Genomic DNA, 17737 nt, shown 5'->3' on the forward strand with positions numbered 1-17737 from the left:
AGGGGTTACCACCCTCTTCAGCTCAAGTCTGAGACCTCGCTCAAACTTTAGACACTTCCACTCTTCCGTAATGTTCTGGGAAGAATACCTCGCCAAGTGTTCGAACCTATTCACATATTCCTGCACTGTCATGTCTCCCTACTGCAGTGCTAGGAATTTAGCCTCTCTGTCCTGTCTCGCCGTATCTGGGAAGTACTTCTCTAGGAAACGAGCTCTAAAGTTGGCCCAAGTCACTGGCTCTTCACTATTCTCCATCTGTTTTTGCATGCCCGCCCACCAATATTCTGCATCCTCATTCAGCAGGTACACAACAAACAACAATTTCTGCTCATCCTCGCAATTCATCACTTTGAAGATTTTCTCACACTTGCGGAGCCATGCATCCGCTTCATCGGGGGAAGCCTTGCCAGTGAACTCAGCTGGCTTGTGGCGCAAGAAATCTTCCACTGTCGGCACCCTGACTGGTGCAATCGTTGTCCTAGGCTACGCTGCTACAGGTGGCTACATCGCATCCACCATGCGGTGAATCGCCTCTGCGATGTCATCAGTGCCACTACCCCTCCTCCTCCTGTTAGCAGCCATAGCCTGGATAAGCCGCATTACAACTGTTAAAAATCAATCGTTTAGTCAAACAAAACCACACACTTTTCACATTGAACACACAGCATACCACAAACAACACATCGATAAGCTCACTCCCCACTAGCCTCAAAATATTTTAAAAATATTTTCAAAACTTTTGCTCTGATACCAATTGTAACATCCCTAAAGAATATTACTAATTTTTAATAAATAAAAATTCCAATTAAAAATAAATACCGCATTTATTATCACTATTTCCCAAAAATGCGGGAAAATTAAAAACTTTAAAATAACTGTCATAAATCAGGAGTCCGTACATATAAAACTGGAATAAAATTCAATGGCTCCCGAAATGATTACATAATTATCTCAAAAACCAAAATAATAATACATGTACAAAAATCCCCAAGATAGCCCACGCTCCGAGTCTAAGCGTCTCCTGGCTTACCTGTCAAATCATCTGCTCCCGGATAACAAGATATCCGATCATCGCCACACACACACAGATAGGGTGAGTTATGCACAATAAAACATAAACAAATATATATGAAATAAATATGCTTCCCCACCCAAATCATATAAGTACAAAACCCATAATTTTCAATCACCCAACCATGACCTCATAGTCCTTCATGAGTCATATGCATGAACTAGGTCTTGGGACTTCCCTGTGCTCCCACGAAACTAACTCATTCGTGGTCCAACCCTATGAGCCTATCCCGCTCATAGTCCTGCCCTACAGACTCCTTGCCTGTAGTATAAACATCCAAGTCTCACACTTGGACCCTGGCACGCACGCAATCACCATACTATGGACTCCTCGCCCAATAGTAGCCGACGGGAACATCACAGTTCCTTGCCCATCGTGCGCCCGACATATGCAATCACCATACTAAGGACTCCTCGCCCATTAGTAGACGACGGGAACTCAACCAGTTCCATGCCCATCATGTGTCCAATCACCGAGCACATCCCAGACCCCTATTGGACTTAGTCCTTCAAGCCCAAACACCAACCACATGCAAACACATCCTATCCTTAGCATAAAACAACCAACACACTCTCAAAGACATGAAAAACATAGTAATTCACTTAAACTCGCTTAAGCTAGGGACCTCTCGCCCAAGCTCAGCCCTCAGCCTCGCCTAGGCTAACTCAATTCGCCTGAGCGAGCTTAAAACAGTGACCACACCACGTTATCTCGCTTAGGCGAGATCCACTCGCCTAGGCGAGGTCATCTCTCGCCCAAGCACCCATTTCCATCTCGCCTGAGCTATCAAACAACAAAGCATAAAACACAATCACGACATCTCGCTTAGGCGAGGTCGTCTCGCCTGGGCGAAACCCCGATTCGCTCAAAATCAATAAACCCCTCGCCTGGACGAGGAATCGTGCTCAACACGCGTAACTCCCTCGCTATCTCACTTAGGCGAACCCCACTCGCCTGAGCGAGGGTATGAGTCACTTAAAACCAAAGCTAATCGCCTGAGCGAGAACCTCAAGCGAGGTGAGAACATGAGTCCCTGCATGTCTCGCCTGGGCGAGTCCAACCCGCCTGAGCGAGAAATGCAGGTTCTGCACTATTTTACGCACCCAAGCACTTCATCAGCAACCCAAAACGCTCCCAAAACCCACCAATTCAATTGTCAACATTACACTCACAGAATACAAGGTACAATTGCCATACAGACTCCCATTCTCACATTTCATACCATAAAAACATACACAATACAAAATAGTCATCATGAGCACCAATTCACATGAAATTCCCAATCCAACAGTACCAGTTACACATCCCCTAATTTCTCTTGTAAAGAACTCGAAATTTCATGGCAAAACAACATCCCAAGTGTCAACACCCAATTTCGTCCGGGTAACAATGATAAAATAAAAAAAAAATAATTGATTAATTAAAGTTCAATTGAGAAGAATAAATAAGTAAATAATTAAGAAAAGAAAAGAAAAAAATATGTTTTAGTTTGAGGAAAAAATAATTATCTATTTATTTTATTATTATTATTTTTTATTTTAGTTTTGTTTTATTTATTTATTTGTTTATTTGGGCTTATTATTTTGATTATTACATTATTTTCCTTTCTATTATTACAGCTCCATTTTTGTTTTATGTCTCTCATTCTAGTTTAATAAAAAAAAGGAAAAAAAAGAAAGAAAAAAAAGAGAGAAGGGAAAGGGGAAAGAAAGAGGTAACGTAAGGTCTCTCTTTTGTCAGACCAATGCATGCTATGCTATCATGGTTTGGTATTGGGAAGGGCCTGTAGCATGGTCATGATGGCTGAAGGAGCAGGAAGCAACATCTGCTCTCAGTCTTGTCCCAAATTTCAAAATTGGAAGGTGCAGAGGGTTACATAATAAAAAGGGGAAGATTCATGAGATGGGGGGGGGTCTTTTTTTTGATTACTACAGAGAGGGGAGGGGGCACTAGAAATCAGGGAGGGAGAGAAGGAGTCAAATTTGAAAACGGAAGCAAAGCTGTTAGTGCATTAAGTTTTATTTTCACGGTAAGTGTTCTTAACTCCTCCTTAGCTTATGTTACCGTGACTTGATGTTGCTGTTGATGTTCATGGGTGTATGAATTAGAGCTTATGTTAATGTGATTTGATATTGATGTTCATGAATGTATGGATGGTTTGAGATGGGCATAGTTACATCTGCTATTCCTTTTGTTTATTCCCATCGCACCTGGGTACAGTAAAGAACAGAGCACAATGTGTTTTTTATTTTTTCTTTTTATTTTTATTTTTTATTTTTTATATTTTATTTGCCATTATTAAGATATGTTCTTGTTTGGGTGTTACTGTTGCCTGAATGAGTGCTGGAAAATAATCTCACCCTCAATCTCTCTCGCCACCATCATCTTTCCCTCATCACCTTCTAGTTGCAAGAAATCGCCTAACCAGAACCCAAACACACTTCACCATCATCTTCATGTCACACCTGAAAATAAAACATAGACCCAAAAGTAGTATTCACACGGTCATCAACACAAACTCTCCTATCATCACCCTCATCATAAACCCGCTCGCCATTAACGAACCTTCGTCACCAAACAGCATATTCAATTTTGGACTCTTATACTGCACTACAAACACAAGACTCCTCCATCGTCATTTTCACATTCACCTGCATAAAAAACCAATACGAAAAAAACAGATAGATGAACAAGGAGGCAGAAACCCTCACCGGCAGCCTCGTCGCCGGCGATTCGGAGCTCTGAGCGGAGGAGTGTGGTCGCGTGATGGTTGCAGACCAAGTCACGGTGGCTGGCGCGGCAGTGACGAATTGTAGAGTCTGCGCACACCTGCCTTTCGTGCGGAAGAGGATGGGTGGCGAGTGGTCGCGGGCGTGGATACCGGTGGCGGTTGGAATCGCTGACGGCGGTCTCTAGCAGGCGGGACCTCGCGGCCATGAAGGGGATCGATGCAGCCCCTGTTTGGAACGCATTGGAGCAGGAAGAGAAGACGTTGTGGACGTTGGTGTAGGAACCCCTCACGCGAGGTGAATCGAACGACGGTATCGTCGCCGGCAGGTGATGAGAGGATTATCTTGTTCCTTTTTATGATTATTGAATATGGTGTGATTTGATTAAGAAAGCTAAGTGAAATCCCCACTGGACATTAAGATAGCAAGCTATCTAGATGTGAAGGTTCCTTTCACAAAGCTCAAGAGAAGAAGATGATGGATTGATTCAAAACAAAAAGGAAATGGAAAGCACATAAACCATAGAAAACCAAGAACAAATTAAAGGAAGAAGACAACATAAAATGGAAAGGAAAGAAATGATAAAAATGTGAGAAACACGCCACTACAAGGCTAGGCAAGAAGCCATGGCAACCTTGAAGATGAGTGGATGTGTGCCGCCACTTGCTATGCAAGATAAGGCTTAAAAGTATTCACTCCCAAGGGAGGAAACTCTCACAAATGGTTGAGACACAAGAGTGTTTTTACTTCAAAATGTTCAACCCTTTTACATGTCTAGGAGCACCCCTTATATAGAAGAGTTTAGGGGCTTCTAAGCAAATAAAAGATACCTAAGGATGTCTCTACAAAAACCTAACCTTAGCTTCCAGAAACTAGGTCAAATAAGGTTACAAAAATGAGAGACAAAAGAGCTAACTATGGTGTGTGCAAGGCTAATTTCGTTCTAGCACAAAAGGAGACAAAGAATGTGTCTCATATGTCTCCAAAAATTGGCCAAAGTGTGCTAAAAACAAAGGAGACCAAAGGTACATAGGTACACTTGTTTTATGCCTCTTACTTTATGCTTTATGCCTTTGCTTTACTCTCTCATCCACATCATTTATGCTCCCCAATCACCATGCGCCACCTAGCATTGCTTTCTTACTCCTAATTAACCTACAAAGCAAATAAACATAGATTAACATGTTGGCTTAAGTCAAGTCAACTATAGTCAACAAGTCAAACCTAGTCAAAGGTCAACAAGTCAACTAAAGTTGATTCAACTAAGTCAACTTAGGGAATCAAAAATAACATACACAAATGAAAGGGATGAAGGATTAGTGAACTTCCTTTCTAAACATGCTTAGTCTTCTTAAGCATGTGCCTTCATCCTTGGTTGGGGTCAATCCTTCATCAGCAGGGCTCGCGACGGTGGCCGATGTCTTCGTCGGCGTTGAAGGGGGGGCGGGCGCGCGTCCCAGGGCCCGAAGCTGTGATGGTGGCGTCGAGAAGAAGAGGATGCCATGTGAGGGGAAGAAGCCTTAGCTTTGTTAGGGTTTTCTGAAAAGGAAAAAAATGGGTGCTCCAGGCTTTGAATTACCACACGTACCCCTCTTTTACCTCAACCACACCCTCCTCCTTTCTTTTCGTACACCCCCATTTTTAATTCCTGCACCTCCATTTTGTGTTTCCTTAGCACACCCCTTTATTTACTGCACGTACCCCACCTGTTACTTCATGCACCTCCCACATGTGATACTCCTGCACCCCCATGCCTTTGTCTATTGTTTTTGGGCTTGTTGTTGTATTTGCTTTGTGCACCCCACCAATTACTCGTGCACCCTTACTTTTTTGTTTCCCACTTTTATTCTTCTTAAATAATTTCATCCTTTTATAAATTTATTTATTTATTTATTTATTTTAGAAAAGGAAAACAAACATATTTGAAAATCATAAAAATTAAAATATAGAAAAATAAAAAAGGTTCTCTTTCATTTTTATTGTGTCTGTCCGGCCGCTCGCGTCGTGTGACACTTTCTTCCAAATAATTTGAAAATATCGAAAAATAGTTTTCTTTTTCTTTTAGTGTCTGTTCGATCGCTCGCATCGTATAACACCTGTTTTCAAATGATTCAAAAACACCAAAAAATATATGAAATTTCAAAATATAAAAACATCAACGTTTTAAACAAAATATCTTTTTAAGAACTACGTGATCCTTGATTCTCCCTTGTGAGATACGTAGGAGCAAGGCCAGTCCTTGTCAGGTTCACCTCTAAAAAAAATCAAATCTTTTTTTCTCAATTGTTTTTCAAATATCTTTTTTAAAGAACTACGTAACCCTGATTTCTCATTTTTAATGAGAATACGTAGGACCAAGGTCAAATTCTTGTCGGGCCCAAAAAATTAAAAAAAAAATGTTTTTTTGTTTCTTTTTTAATATTTTTGTCTTATTATTTTGGGGAAAATTAATATTTTGAAAACCACATCGACTTTGCATTTTTAATTAAAGGTACCGCCCTCAGGCGGGCGCGGTAGGGTGCTAACACCTTCCCTACGCGTAACCGACTCCTGAATCCAAAATATGGTTTTTCGCAGACTTGTCTTATCTTTATGGTTTTCCATAGTTTTCCAGAATAACTATAGTGGCGACTCCCAAATCTTTTTTTAAAAACCCGTTTTCTTTTTCGGTTCGCCTTCCCGTCGCGATTCCGGTTGCGACAGCTGGCGACTTCACTGGGGTTTTTCCTTATGTTTTATTTCCTCTTTCTTTTTCTTTGTTTATTATTGTCTTTATTTGGATGTGTATATATTTGTCTCTTGAAGTGATTGTGTGTAAATTGTTTTGCATATTTTGCTGTATATCTGCCTGAGAAGTTTTCTGGATGTTTTGCAGGTGGGGATTATGGTATGCATCATTCTCCTTCCACACACACACTTTGTGCATATCATGAGCGGGGCCCTATACCCGGGTCTGTGTAACTTAGAGTTAGAGGGGATTGTGTAGCAGTGCCACAGTGGATGAACTTCCCAAGTGGTCATTGTGAGAACCCCAGCTAGAGTTTGTTTACTTCGTTGGTACTCCCACATCTTGTTGTCTACCAACTGTTGTGGGAATTGCCAAGAAGTGGACCATAGCTCTAGTGACCTTGATCCTTAAGTATTAGGGAACCATCCTGACAAGCGCATATATTTTACCTTAGGAACCATCCTGACAAGGGGAGACATGTGCATTACCTTAATTCTCATCTTATTTTTCTCGCCTTATTTGAATTAGCAATGAAGTCATGTGTCTGTACATTCTTTCGCGGCATCATCATACATGCATTTTGATTATTTCTTCATGTATAACATGTATTTTGTCATGCCATGCCATAACATTTCTTGTGATTCTAGGTCAGAAATTTTAAGGCTGTGATTGAGTTTGTGAAAAAAAATGAAACAAAAGAAATTAACATGGGATTTCAAGTCGGAGGGAATTTAGGGTCGGATGCCTTGAAGAAGAAGTTACCTATCAGGGTTATAGATAGCAATCTGAATGGTTTAAGGGAAATGATGCAACAAATGAAGACTATACAGAAGAATGCTTTCAAGAAGCGGTGTGGGAACTTATTGAGGTTGTTGAATGTGGAAGTCCAAGCGTCGACAGTCATCGCTTTGGTCCAATATTATGATCCGTCGCTCAGATGTTTCACCTTCCAGGATTTTCAGTTGGCACCAATAGTAGAAGAGTTCGAGCAGATTTTGGGTTTGTCGGTGGAAGATAAAGTCCCTTACAGATATTCTGAGCAACGAGCATCTATCTCTACGTTGGCAGGAATCTTGAAGGTACACCCTGCTGAGCTAGAGAGTAAAATGGCCTCCAAGGGCAACTCGAAGGGGATCCCCCAAGGGTATTTAGAAGGGCACTTGCGTCGTTTGGCTGAGAAGGAGATAGGGGAGACGTTCATGGATGTGTTGGCTCTCACGCTATATGGAGTCGTGCTCTTCCCTAACATGGAGAATTTTGTTGATCAAGCGGCCATCAATGTGTTTGTCGCTTACAAGATTCATTCGGAAAGTCCAGTCACTGCGGTTCTAGCTGATGTGTACGGGGGTTTGAATTTGTGCTACGCACTCAAGAGGAAGAAGATGTTATGCTGTGTACCTATATTGTATGTATGGTTTATATCCCGAGTCCGCTTGGGTACAGTAAATGCTGAATGTCAGATTAGGGAGTTGCCACATGGTGGAGTTGAAATTCGAGGGGCGAAGGAATGGGCCCAATTCTGTGCAAGTTTGAATGGGGGAAAATTAAGATGGTGTGTCCCTGGGCTGCGCAAGTCGCATGTCATTTCTTGTGGGGACTTCCCTAACGTCCCTCTGATAGGCACCAGAAGTTGTGTGAATTATAACCCTGTTCTGGCTCAACGACAGTTTGGGTGTCCAATTAAGAGCTCTCCGACTCCATAATCTCTGGTTGCCATATGGACTTATTATGAAGAAGGAATTTCTCAAGATCTAATTCGACGAGTTAGGAGTGCCTAGGGTGAGGTTCTGCGCGCAAAAAAAGACCCAAGGCCATGGGTAATAGACGGGAAGATATCTTACCGATGATGGATTCTGGAAAGGGTTAATGTGATCAAGTTACCCTTCAAGTCAGACTCTCCTACTCCGGAGCGATTGGAACCTGTTGAGTCTAAGGAGGTGAAGGGGCTAAAAGAAGAGATCGAGAAGATGAAATTAAAAAATGCCAAATTAATTAACGAGCTTCAAAGTCTCCGACATGAGTATGTGGATCTAAGGTGTGATAATGAGGAAATGACAAAGGCGTATGAAGGGATTCTTAGGCAACAAAGAGAAGAACGAGATCATGCTTTCAGAGTGAAACAGTATTTGGCCGCAGCAAGCACCTTATTAAAATTAAGGGACCGAGAGAGAGATGCAGCAGCAACATCTAAGCGCCAAAGGGATCAGTTGTGTGAAGAATTTAAGAAAGAGAAAATTGAAGCACTGAGACAGTTGCACAATGCTCAAATGAGAATCAGTGAGGTTGAACGACAAATGAGAGAGGTGGTGTCGACGTATGAGGTGAAGATGGACGAGGAGCGTTGGCATAGAGCTGAATTGGAAAAGGAACATCGAGATGTGATCAGTCGGATGAATGAGTACACAGCTGAGCAGGAAATGACTATAGAACATTGGAAGAGATGTTTCTCACAGCTAGCTGCCATGGCGAATGGGGCAATTGAAGAAATCCCACAATTATTAGCTGAAGCAGAGGCTGCATTACCGATCTTCAATCCGCCAAGGGAGATTGAAGCCTTCTTTAATCATTGCATGAAGTTGATGAGGGAGATGAAAAGCATGATAGTCAGGGTTAGGGAATAGGTTTTCTTTCTTTTATCGTTTAATGAATGTAGAAGACTTGTTAATGGTTGGGTTGTATCAGTTTCGTGTTAATTTCTATGATATATTTACCTTAAGGCTCTCACAGCTTTAAAATTTCCAACTAGAGTAACTGTTGTGCATTCATTTTCTTTCTTTTCATTCTTCATAATTCATTTCATTTAACGAAATAATAGAGCAAAATCAAATACGACAGCAAAATTTCCATGACACCCTTATCGCACACGAGCTAACCACAAAAGCATGGAGGATTGGGAAGAAGCCTATGAAGCTGTGAAGGCTGACATTAACGAGCTGAAGGATCAAGTGGGCCAAATCCTAGAGGCTTTGAAGTCACTGAAGGCTTCAGGGGAGACCTCATCCGCTAGGGTCGAGGAGAATGCTCATTCTTATGGTATGCCTCTAGGCGCGTCAGTTCCGTTCCCAATGTACAGTCTGCCTCCGGGATACACTCCTCCAGTTGGAGAATATTCAGATGCAGAACAAACTTCTTTCTCTTTTCCTACAACTAACAACACGCTATCGAACGGTACTCCAGGGCCGATGTTAGCTTCGACACCCATGACAGGAGCAGAGATGAATGAGACAGTCACATTCACAGGACCGAGGATGACTGTGGTGCCCCAGCCTCCGAAGACCTTCATCGATGCAGATGCTGTGACTAAAGCTGTACCACACGCTACAGTCCAAGCAATGTCCACTGTTGTTGATGGGGCTAAAAGTAAACTTGAAATTCTTGAGGAAAAGATTCGTGCCATTGAGGGTGGTGGAAGCTATGGGTTCGGTGATGTGGCGAGATTAAGCCTGGTTCCTGGTGTGATGATACCACACAAGTTTAAGGTCCCAGAATTTGAAAAGTATCACGGCACCACATGCCCTAAAAGCCATCTGACAATGTACGGTAGAAAGATGACTGCTTATGCCTATGATGAAAAATTGCTAATACATTGTTTCCAAGATAGTTTGGCTGGGGTAGCATTGAATTGGTATACACACTTGGAGTCTCGAATTCATTCCTGGATGGATTTGGCCGACGCCTTTGTGAAACAGTATAAATACAACACAGATAGTGCGCCAGATAGATTGCAATTACAAAACATGGCCAAGAAGGATACTGAGTCCTTCAAGGAATATGCACAACGGTGGAGAGAGTTGGCTGCTCAGGTTGAGCCACCACTACTTGATAAGGAGATGGTGGCGACGTTTGTAAACACACTGCAATCACCATTTTATGAGCATGTGTTGGGGAATGTGTCTTCCAATTTCGCTGATATCATTATCATAGGGGAAAGAATAGAAATCGGGTTAAAAAGTGGAAAGATTGCATATGGCCCATTCGCGGCTGCAACTCCTAAGAAACCCAATTTTATTTCGGAAAGAAGAAAGAAGCGGAAGTACAGGCGGCCTCACTGATACCTATGTGGGAAAGTCGGGCTCCTACACATAATTATCGACCACATTTGAACCAACCTCCTTATGTGGCCAATGCAGTGTCTGTTCATCAAACACGACCTCAGCAGCAAGGGTTTTATCAACCGTCTAATCTTTATCAACCACAACATGCTCAAAATAATGCTTGGAAAACCGAACCTAACTCGAATTTCAACAGAAACGTGGGACAAAACGCTAATCTAAGGAGGAATCAAGAGAGAAACTTCATTCATTTCACTCCTATTCCTATGTCATATACGAAATTGTTACCTCATCTCCTCCAAAAGCGTTTGGTGGCCATTTGTCCGATGAAGCCTGTGCAGCCTCCATTCCCCAAGAATTATGATCCAAATGCCAAATGTGATTATCACGGAGGGGGAGTTGGTCACTCTATTGAGAGTTGTGTGTCCCTTAAACACAAGGTGGAAGCTTTAATCAACTCAGGATGGATAAAGTTCCATGAAGACAAACCTAGTGTTGAGGCTAATCCCCTTTCTGGTCTTGGGAACCCTTCGACAAATGCCATTGAGGTTAAGAAACACCGACTGGTGAGGGATGTGAAAGAAATTCGAAGCTCCAAACGGTTTGTTTTTGAGACATTATTAAAATTGGGTTTGTTAAAAGGGGAATATAACCTGAGTGAAAAGTGTGGATTTCATCCGAGTGCTAAACATTCTATTGATGAATGCACCGAGTTCGAGGATGTTCTACAAAATTTTATAGACAAAAACTTTGTGCAAGTATGTCACGGGGACATGGAGGAAGAACTATTTGCACAAGATGGTGCGGAACCAGGTGTGACTTTGCCAGAGCCATTGGTGATTCATTTCACTAGATCCACCTCTGCCCTGACAATTCAAGAAAGGCAATCTATTATTATCCAAGCACCCTCCCCATTTCCCTACAAAAGTGAGAAAGTTGTCCCATGGAAATATGGTGCATACATGTTGGGTGAGGAACAACGGGTAGGTGGTCAACCTATCAGTGGTGAGTCAGCGGTGAAAAATATATCAGGCATCGGTGGAATTAGGAGCAGTGGTCGAATCTTTACGCCTCCAAACTTGGTGAAAGATGGAGTTGGCAATAGTGAATCAGTGAATACCAAGAAGGCTAAGGAACTCTTGAAAGGGAAGACCATCCAAACCGACGAGGGTCTAAGAAAAGACGATGGGAAAGAAGTATCTGATGAGGAGGCTTGCGAGTTCTTGAAGTTCATACAACAAAGCGAGTATAAAGTGGTCGAACAGTTGAATCGCCTGCCTGTTCGAATCTGACTTTTAGAACTACTCATGCATTCAACCTCTCATAGAAAGTTGTTAATGAAGATACTCCATGGAGCGCATGTGGGGCAAAATATTTCTCTGGACAGTTTTAAGGAAATTGTTAACAATATCACTGCTAACAATTACCTCACGTTTACCGATGAGGAGATACCTACTGAAGGGATGGGACACAACAAGGCCCTCCATGTCTCTGTAAAATGCTTGGATCATGTCATAGCACGTGTATTGATCGACAACGGATCTTCCTTGAATGTAATGCCAAAAATGACATTGGGAAAGCTACCGTGTGAAGGTATTCACATGAAACCAAGCGCAATGATAGTGAGAGCTTTCGATGGGAGTACAAGAGAAGTAATGGGAGATGTAGAATTGCCAATCCAAATAGGGCCATGTGTCTTTCAAATAACTTTCGAAGTGATGGACATCCTTCCAGCATACAGCTGCTTGTTGGGTCGTCCTTGGATTCACTCAGCGGGCGTGGTACCTTCAACCTTGCACCAAAAGTTAAAATATGTCATGGGTGACAAATTAGTGATTGTTTCAGGGGAGGAAGATATTTTAGTAAGTGGGCCTTCATCTTCTCGCTATATTGAAGCAGCAGAGGAAGCCCTCGAGACAGCCTTCCAATCTTTGGAAATTATGGGAAATGCCTATGTGGAGCCCTTTCCAATGAACCCGCACTTGTCGCGTACTTCCCTTATGACGACCAAGGTCATGTTGAAAGAGGGATATGAGTACGGAAAGGGGCTAGGCAACTACGAGCAAGGATTGATGTATCCTTTAGAAGTCACCGAGAAAAAAAATAAATACGGCCTTGGATACAAGCCTACTAGAGAGGATAAGAGGAGGTTGGCGGAAGAAAGGAGAGAGCGCGGTGTGGCTCGAATCCAAAGAAAAGAACTGGGATTAGGAAAGATTCGCATCTACGACATCAAAGATAGCTTCCGCAGTGTGGGATGGATCAACTCTAGTCACATAGCAGCTGTCAGAGATGAAGATGAACTTGAAAGCTCGATTTTTATGCAGGCTTGTGCTCCAAATGCGCTACTCAACAATTGGGAGGCTTTGGATCTACCCGTGATGTTTAATTTGGTTAAAATGTAATATTTTTAATTTATCCTATTGTCTTACCAAGAGCTTTAGGATTCATGACTTAACAAGATGACACCTTTTCCTTTATGCTCATCTTGATAATCAATTTGTGTTTGCTACCTTTGTTATCTTTGTTTGCATTTTTCACTGTTGTTTGTTTATTTATATTTTTTTATAAACTCAAATAATGCAGATATGATAATGAATGTTTTGAAAATAACAATGTTGATATCCCTAATTTTGAGCACCCTGTCAATAAGATGGAAGATGATTATGAAGGTGATTCGGAACTCTCCCCCGAATTAATGAGATTAGTGGAACAAGAATCTAGGGAAATAAAACCCCATCAGGAAGATGTTGAAGTGCTTGACCTGAGCAAGGGGGATGAAAAGAAAGAAGTGAAAATTGAAACGAGTATGAAGAAAGAAGTGAAAGAAGAATTATGTGCGTTGCTAAAGGAGTTTAGGGATGTGTTCGCTTGGTCGTACAATGATATGCCTGGTTTAGATACTGATATAGTACAACATAAGCTCCCACTCAAGCCGGAATGTCCTCCAGTCAGACAAAAGCTAAGAAGGATGAAACCAGAAATGTCATTAAAGATTAAAGAAGAAGTGCAAAAGCAATTTGATGCTGGATTTTTAGCTGTGGCAAAATACCCTCAATGGGTGGCAAATGTTGTACCAGTGCCCAAGAAGGATGGGAAGGTTCGGATGTGCGTTGACTATCGAGATTTGAACCGTGCGAGTCCAAAAGACAACTTCCCATTACCGTACATCGATACATTAGTGGATAATATAGCCAAGTTCTCACTATTTTCGTTTATGGATGGCTTCTCAAGATATAATCAGATTAAGATGGCACCGGAAGATATGGAAAAGACTACGTTTATCACATTGTGGGGAACATTTTGCTATAAGGTGATGTCTTTCGGGCTTAAGAATGCTGGGGCAACCTATCAAAGGGCCATGGTGGCGCTTTTTCATGATATGATGCACAAAGAAATCGAGGTTTATGTAGATGACATCCTCAACCTAAGGAAATTGTTTGAGAGATTGAGGAAATTTAAGCTTAAACTAAACCCGGCTAAATGCACATTCGGTGTGAAATCGAGAAAGTTGTTGGGTTTTGTTGTTAGTCAAAAGGGGATAGAAGTCGATCCTGACAAGATGCGTGCGATAATCGAAATGCCTGCTCCCAGTACAGAAAAGGAGGTACGGGGTTTCTTGGGCAGACTGAACTACATTGCTAGGTTCATCTCCAAGTTAACCGCCACTTGTGAACCAATATTCAAGCTATTGCGTAAAAATCAGGTGGTTAAGTGGAATGAAGATTGTCAGGCTGCTTTTGACAAAATTAAACAATATCTACAAGATCCTCCTGTGTTACGCCCACCCGAACTGGGGAAGCCACTCATTATGTATTTGACGGTACTCGATGAGTCAATGGGTTGTGTGTTGGGTCAACATGATGCAAATGGAAAAAGAGAGCATGCCATATACTACCTGAGCAAGATGTTCATGGAATGTGAACATCGATACTCGTTTTTAGAGCGAACTTGTTGCGCATTGGCATGGGCTGCCCATCGTCTAAGACAATACATGTTGAGTCATTCTACCTGGTTGATATCCAAGACCGACCCTATCAAGTATATTTTTGAAAAGCCCGTTCTCACTGGAAGGATAGCCCGGTGGCAAATGCTATTGTCAGAATACGACATTGTGTATGTCACTCAGAAGTCCATTAAGGGTAGTGCTTTGGCTGAATATCTGGCTCAACAACCCGTTAACGATTACCAATCGATGCAACCCGAATTTCCTGATGAGGACATCATGGCCTTGTTCGAAGATGACCAAGAAGATGAGAACATAAAGAAATGGACGTTATTATTCGACGGGGCTTCTAATGTCATGGGACATGGTATAGGGGCAATACTAATATCTCCAAAAAACCAATACATTCCGATGACAACAAGGTTGTGTTTTAATTGCACAAACAATATCGTTGAATATGAAGCATGCGCTATGGGCATCCAAGCCGCAATTGAGTCAAAGGCAAAATTTTTTAACGTATATGGAGATTCAGCGTTGGTTATCCATCAACTGAGGGGAGAATGGGAAACTAGGGATCAGAAGTTGATTCCCTACAAAACTTATATCATGGAATTGATGGAGTATTTTGATTTCATTGAATTCCACCATATTCTGCGAGAGGATAACCAATTGGCAGATGCCTTAGCTACTTTATCATCGATGTTCAAGATTAATCAGGATGGGGTAATGCCGATGATCCAAATAAAGAGCCATGAAGGGCCAACATATTACCATTTCATTGAAGAAGAGTTAGACGGTAAGCCGTGGTATTTTGATATTAAACGCTATATAAAAACCAGAGAATACCCTGAAGAAGCATCTGAGAATGATAAAAGGACATTGAGAAGGTTGCCTGCAAATTTTATCCTGAGTGGGGATGTGTTGTACAAGAGAAATCATGATATGGTTCTCCTTCGATGCGTGGATGCAAAAGAGGCCGAGTCAATATTGGAGGAAGTGCATGAAGGAACTTTTGGCACACACATGAATGGACACTCGATGGCTAGAAAGATCTTGAGGGCTGGTTACTTTTGGTTGACTATGGAGAATGATTGTTGCACACACGTGAGAAAGTGCGAGAAATGTCAGAAATATGCAGATAATATCAATGCGGCACCCACTACTTTAAACTTAATGTCTGCCCCATGGTCGTTTTCAATGTGGGGGATAGATGTCATCGAGGCTATAGAGCCAAAAGCCTCAAACGGACATCGCTTCATTCTAGTTGCAATTGATTATTTCACTAAATGGGTGGAAGTTGCTTCCTACGCTAGTGTGACTAGGAAAGTTGTGACTAAATTCATAAAAAGAGAGTTAATTTGTAGGTACGGGTTGCCTAACAAGATAATCACTGATAATGCCACCAATCTGAACAATCAAATGATGGATTGTGTGAAGGATTTAAAATTCAACATCATAATTCTTCTCCTTATCGTCCAAAGATGAATGAGGCAGTTGAGGCCGCTAATAAGAATATCAAGAAAATTGTACAGAAAATAGTGGTCACGTATAGAGACTAGCATGAGATACTTCCCTTTGCTTTGCATGGGTATCGCACCTCGGTACGTACATCAACTGGGGCAACACCTTTTGCTTTAGTGTACGGAATGGAGGCAGTACTACCCTTCGAAGTAGAAATCCCATCCCTACGAGTGTTAATGGAGACCCAATTGGAAGATGCAGAATGGGTTCAGGCCCGATTTGACCAGCTTAATCTCATTGAGGAAAAAAGGCTAGCAACAGTGTGTCATGGACAGTTATACCAAAGAAGGATGAAAAAGACGTTCGACAAGAGGGTGCGCCCTAGAGAGTTCCATGAAGGCGAGCTAGTCTTGAAAAAGATCTTACCTATACAAAAGGATCATAGGGGCAAGTGGACTCCAAATTATGAAGGCCCGTATGTGGTGAAGAAAGCATTTTCTGGTGGGGCACTAATTCTCACAAGGATGGATGGAGAGGAGTTACCGTTACCGGTCAATTCTGATGCGGTCAAAAAAATTTATACATGATGATTCCTTGATAGGAAGTGCTACTAGGGGATATTGACATTGTCTCCAAATTTTGTTGTATTCTGCTTTGTTTTTCATTCAATAAACACCATTTAGTTCTCTCCATAAATTTAAAGCAATGAATGTCACGCTGAGTTCGTAAAGAGAATAATAAACAAAAAGAAGGGAATAAAAGTATGTGGATACCAACGAGGCATCACGGGTACATTCACTAAGAGCAGACTCATTTTTGTAGGGTGTCGTGGAAAAAAAATTAATAAGTAAAAAGGCAAAAAATAAAGCCGCCTATAAATTTTATCCATGCATCCATGCATTTATGCATCCTCACTACATTACATCATTTGCCTAAAGATTGAATCTTGCCGGCTAAGCATTCAAGCAGTGTTTACTGACACATCAAAATCAAACTTCGGGTTCTCCTTTCATCAAGGCCATCTCTAATGGAATGGTCATTGATTTCCTTGTTTACATCAAGGCCCTCTCCGATGGAATGGTCATTGATTTCCTTGTTTACATCAAGGCCTTCTCCGATGGAATGGTCATTGATTTTCTTGTTTACATCAACGCCCTCTCCAATGGAAAGGTCATTGATTTCCTTGTTACATCAAGGCCCTCTCCAATGGAATGGTCATTGATTTCCTTGGCTCTCTCCAATGGAATGGTCATTGATTTCCTTGTTTACATCAAGGCCCTCTCCAATGGAATGGTCATTGATTTCCTTGTTTACATCAAGGCCCTCTTCAATGGAATGGTCATTGATTTCCTTGTTTACATTAAGGCCCTCTGCGATGGAATGGTCATTTATTTCCTTCTTCACATCAAGGCCCTCTGCGATGGAATGGTCATTTGTTTCCTTCTTCACATCAAGGCCCTCTCCGATGGAATGGTCATTGATTTCTTTGTCACAACAAGATCCTCTCCTTCAAAATGGTCGAGTCTATCTTTTTCTTTGGATCACGACCCTTTTCTTGAATTGGTCATTGTATATGCTTGATTTGTTTTTTCCTCTTTTCCTTTGAAACCTAAACGAAATTAGTGTTTTTATCTTTACTCATCTTTTACTTTGATAACCTATGAAAGTTAAAATTTCATACTATCAAGTAAAATCTAAGTAAAGAGGGGCAGCTGTCAACACCCAATTTCGTCCGGGTAACAATGATAA

At 41.6% G+C, this 17737-nt stretch overlaps 1 protein-coding gene and 1 pseudogene across 1 annotated transcript; both read left to right on the plus strand.

The window, feature by feature from the left end:
* Positions 1 to 7236: 7236 nt before the first annotated feature.
* Positions 7237 to 8232, plus strand: LOC114184676. The gene has a single exon (XM_028071991.1). The coding sequence runs from the start codon at positions 7237 to 7239 to the stop codon at positions 8230 to 8232; it is 996 nt and encodes a 331-aa protein (XP_027927792.1).
* A 1179-nt stretch (positions 8233 to 9411) lies between these two features.
* Positions 9412 to 16575, plus strand: LOC114184677 (annotated as a pseudogene).
* Positions 16576 to 17737: the final 1162 nt, after the last annotated feature.

The sequence above is a fragment of the Vigna unguiculata genome, chromosome 5, assembly GCF_004118075.2.
Source record: "Vigna unguiculata cultivar IT97K-499-35 chromosome 5, ASM411807v1, whole genome shotgun sequence".
Classification (NCBI taxonomy): Eukaryota; Viridiplantae; Streptophyta; class Magnoliopsida; order Fabales; family Fabaceae; genus Vigna; species Vigna unguiculata.

Coding starts and splice junctions, on each gene's coding strand:
- LOC114184676 (XM_028071991.1), top strand. CDS start 7,237: ATGGGATTTCAAGTCGGAGGGAATTTAGGGTCGGATGCCTTGAAGAAG.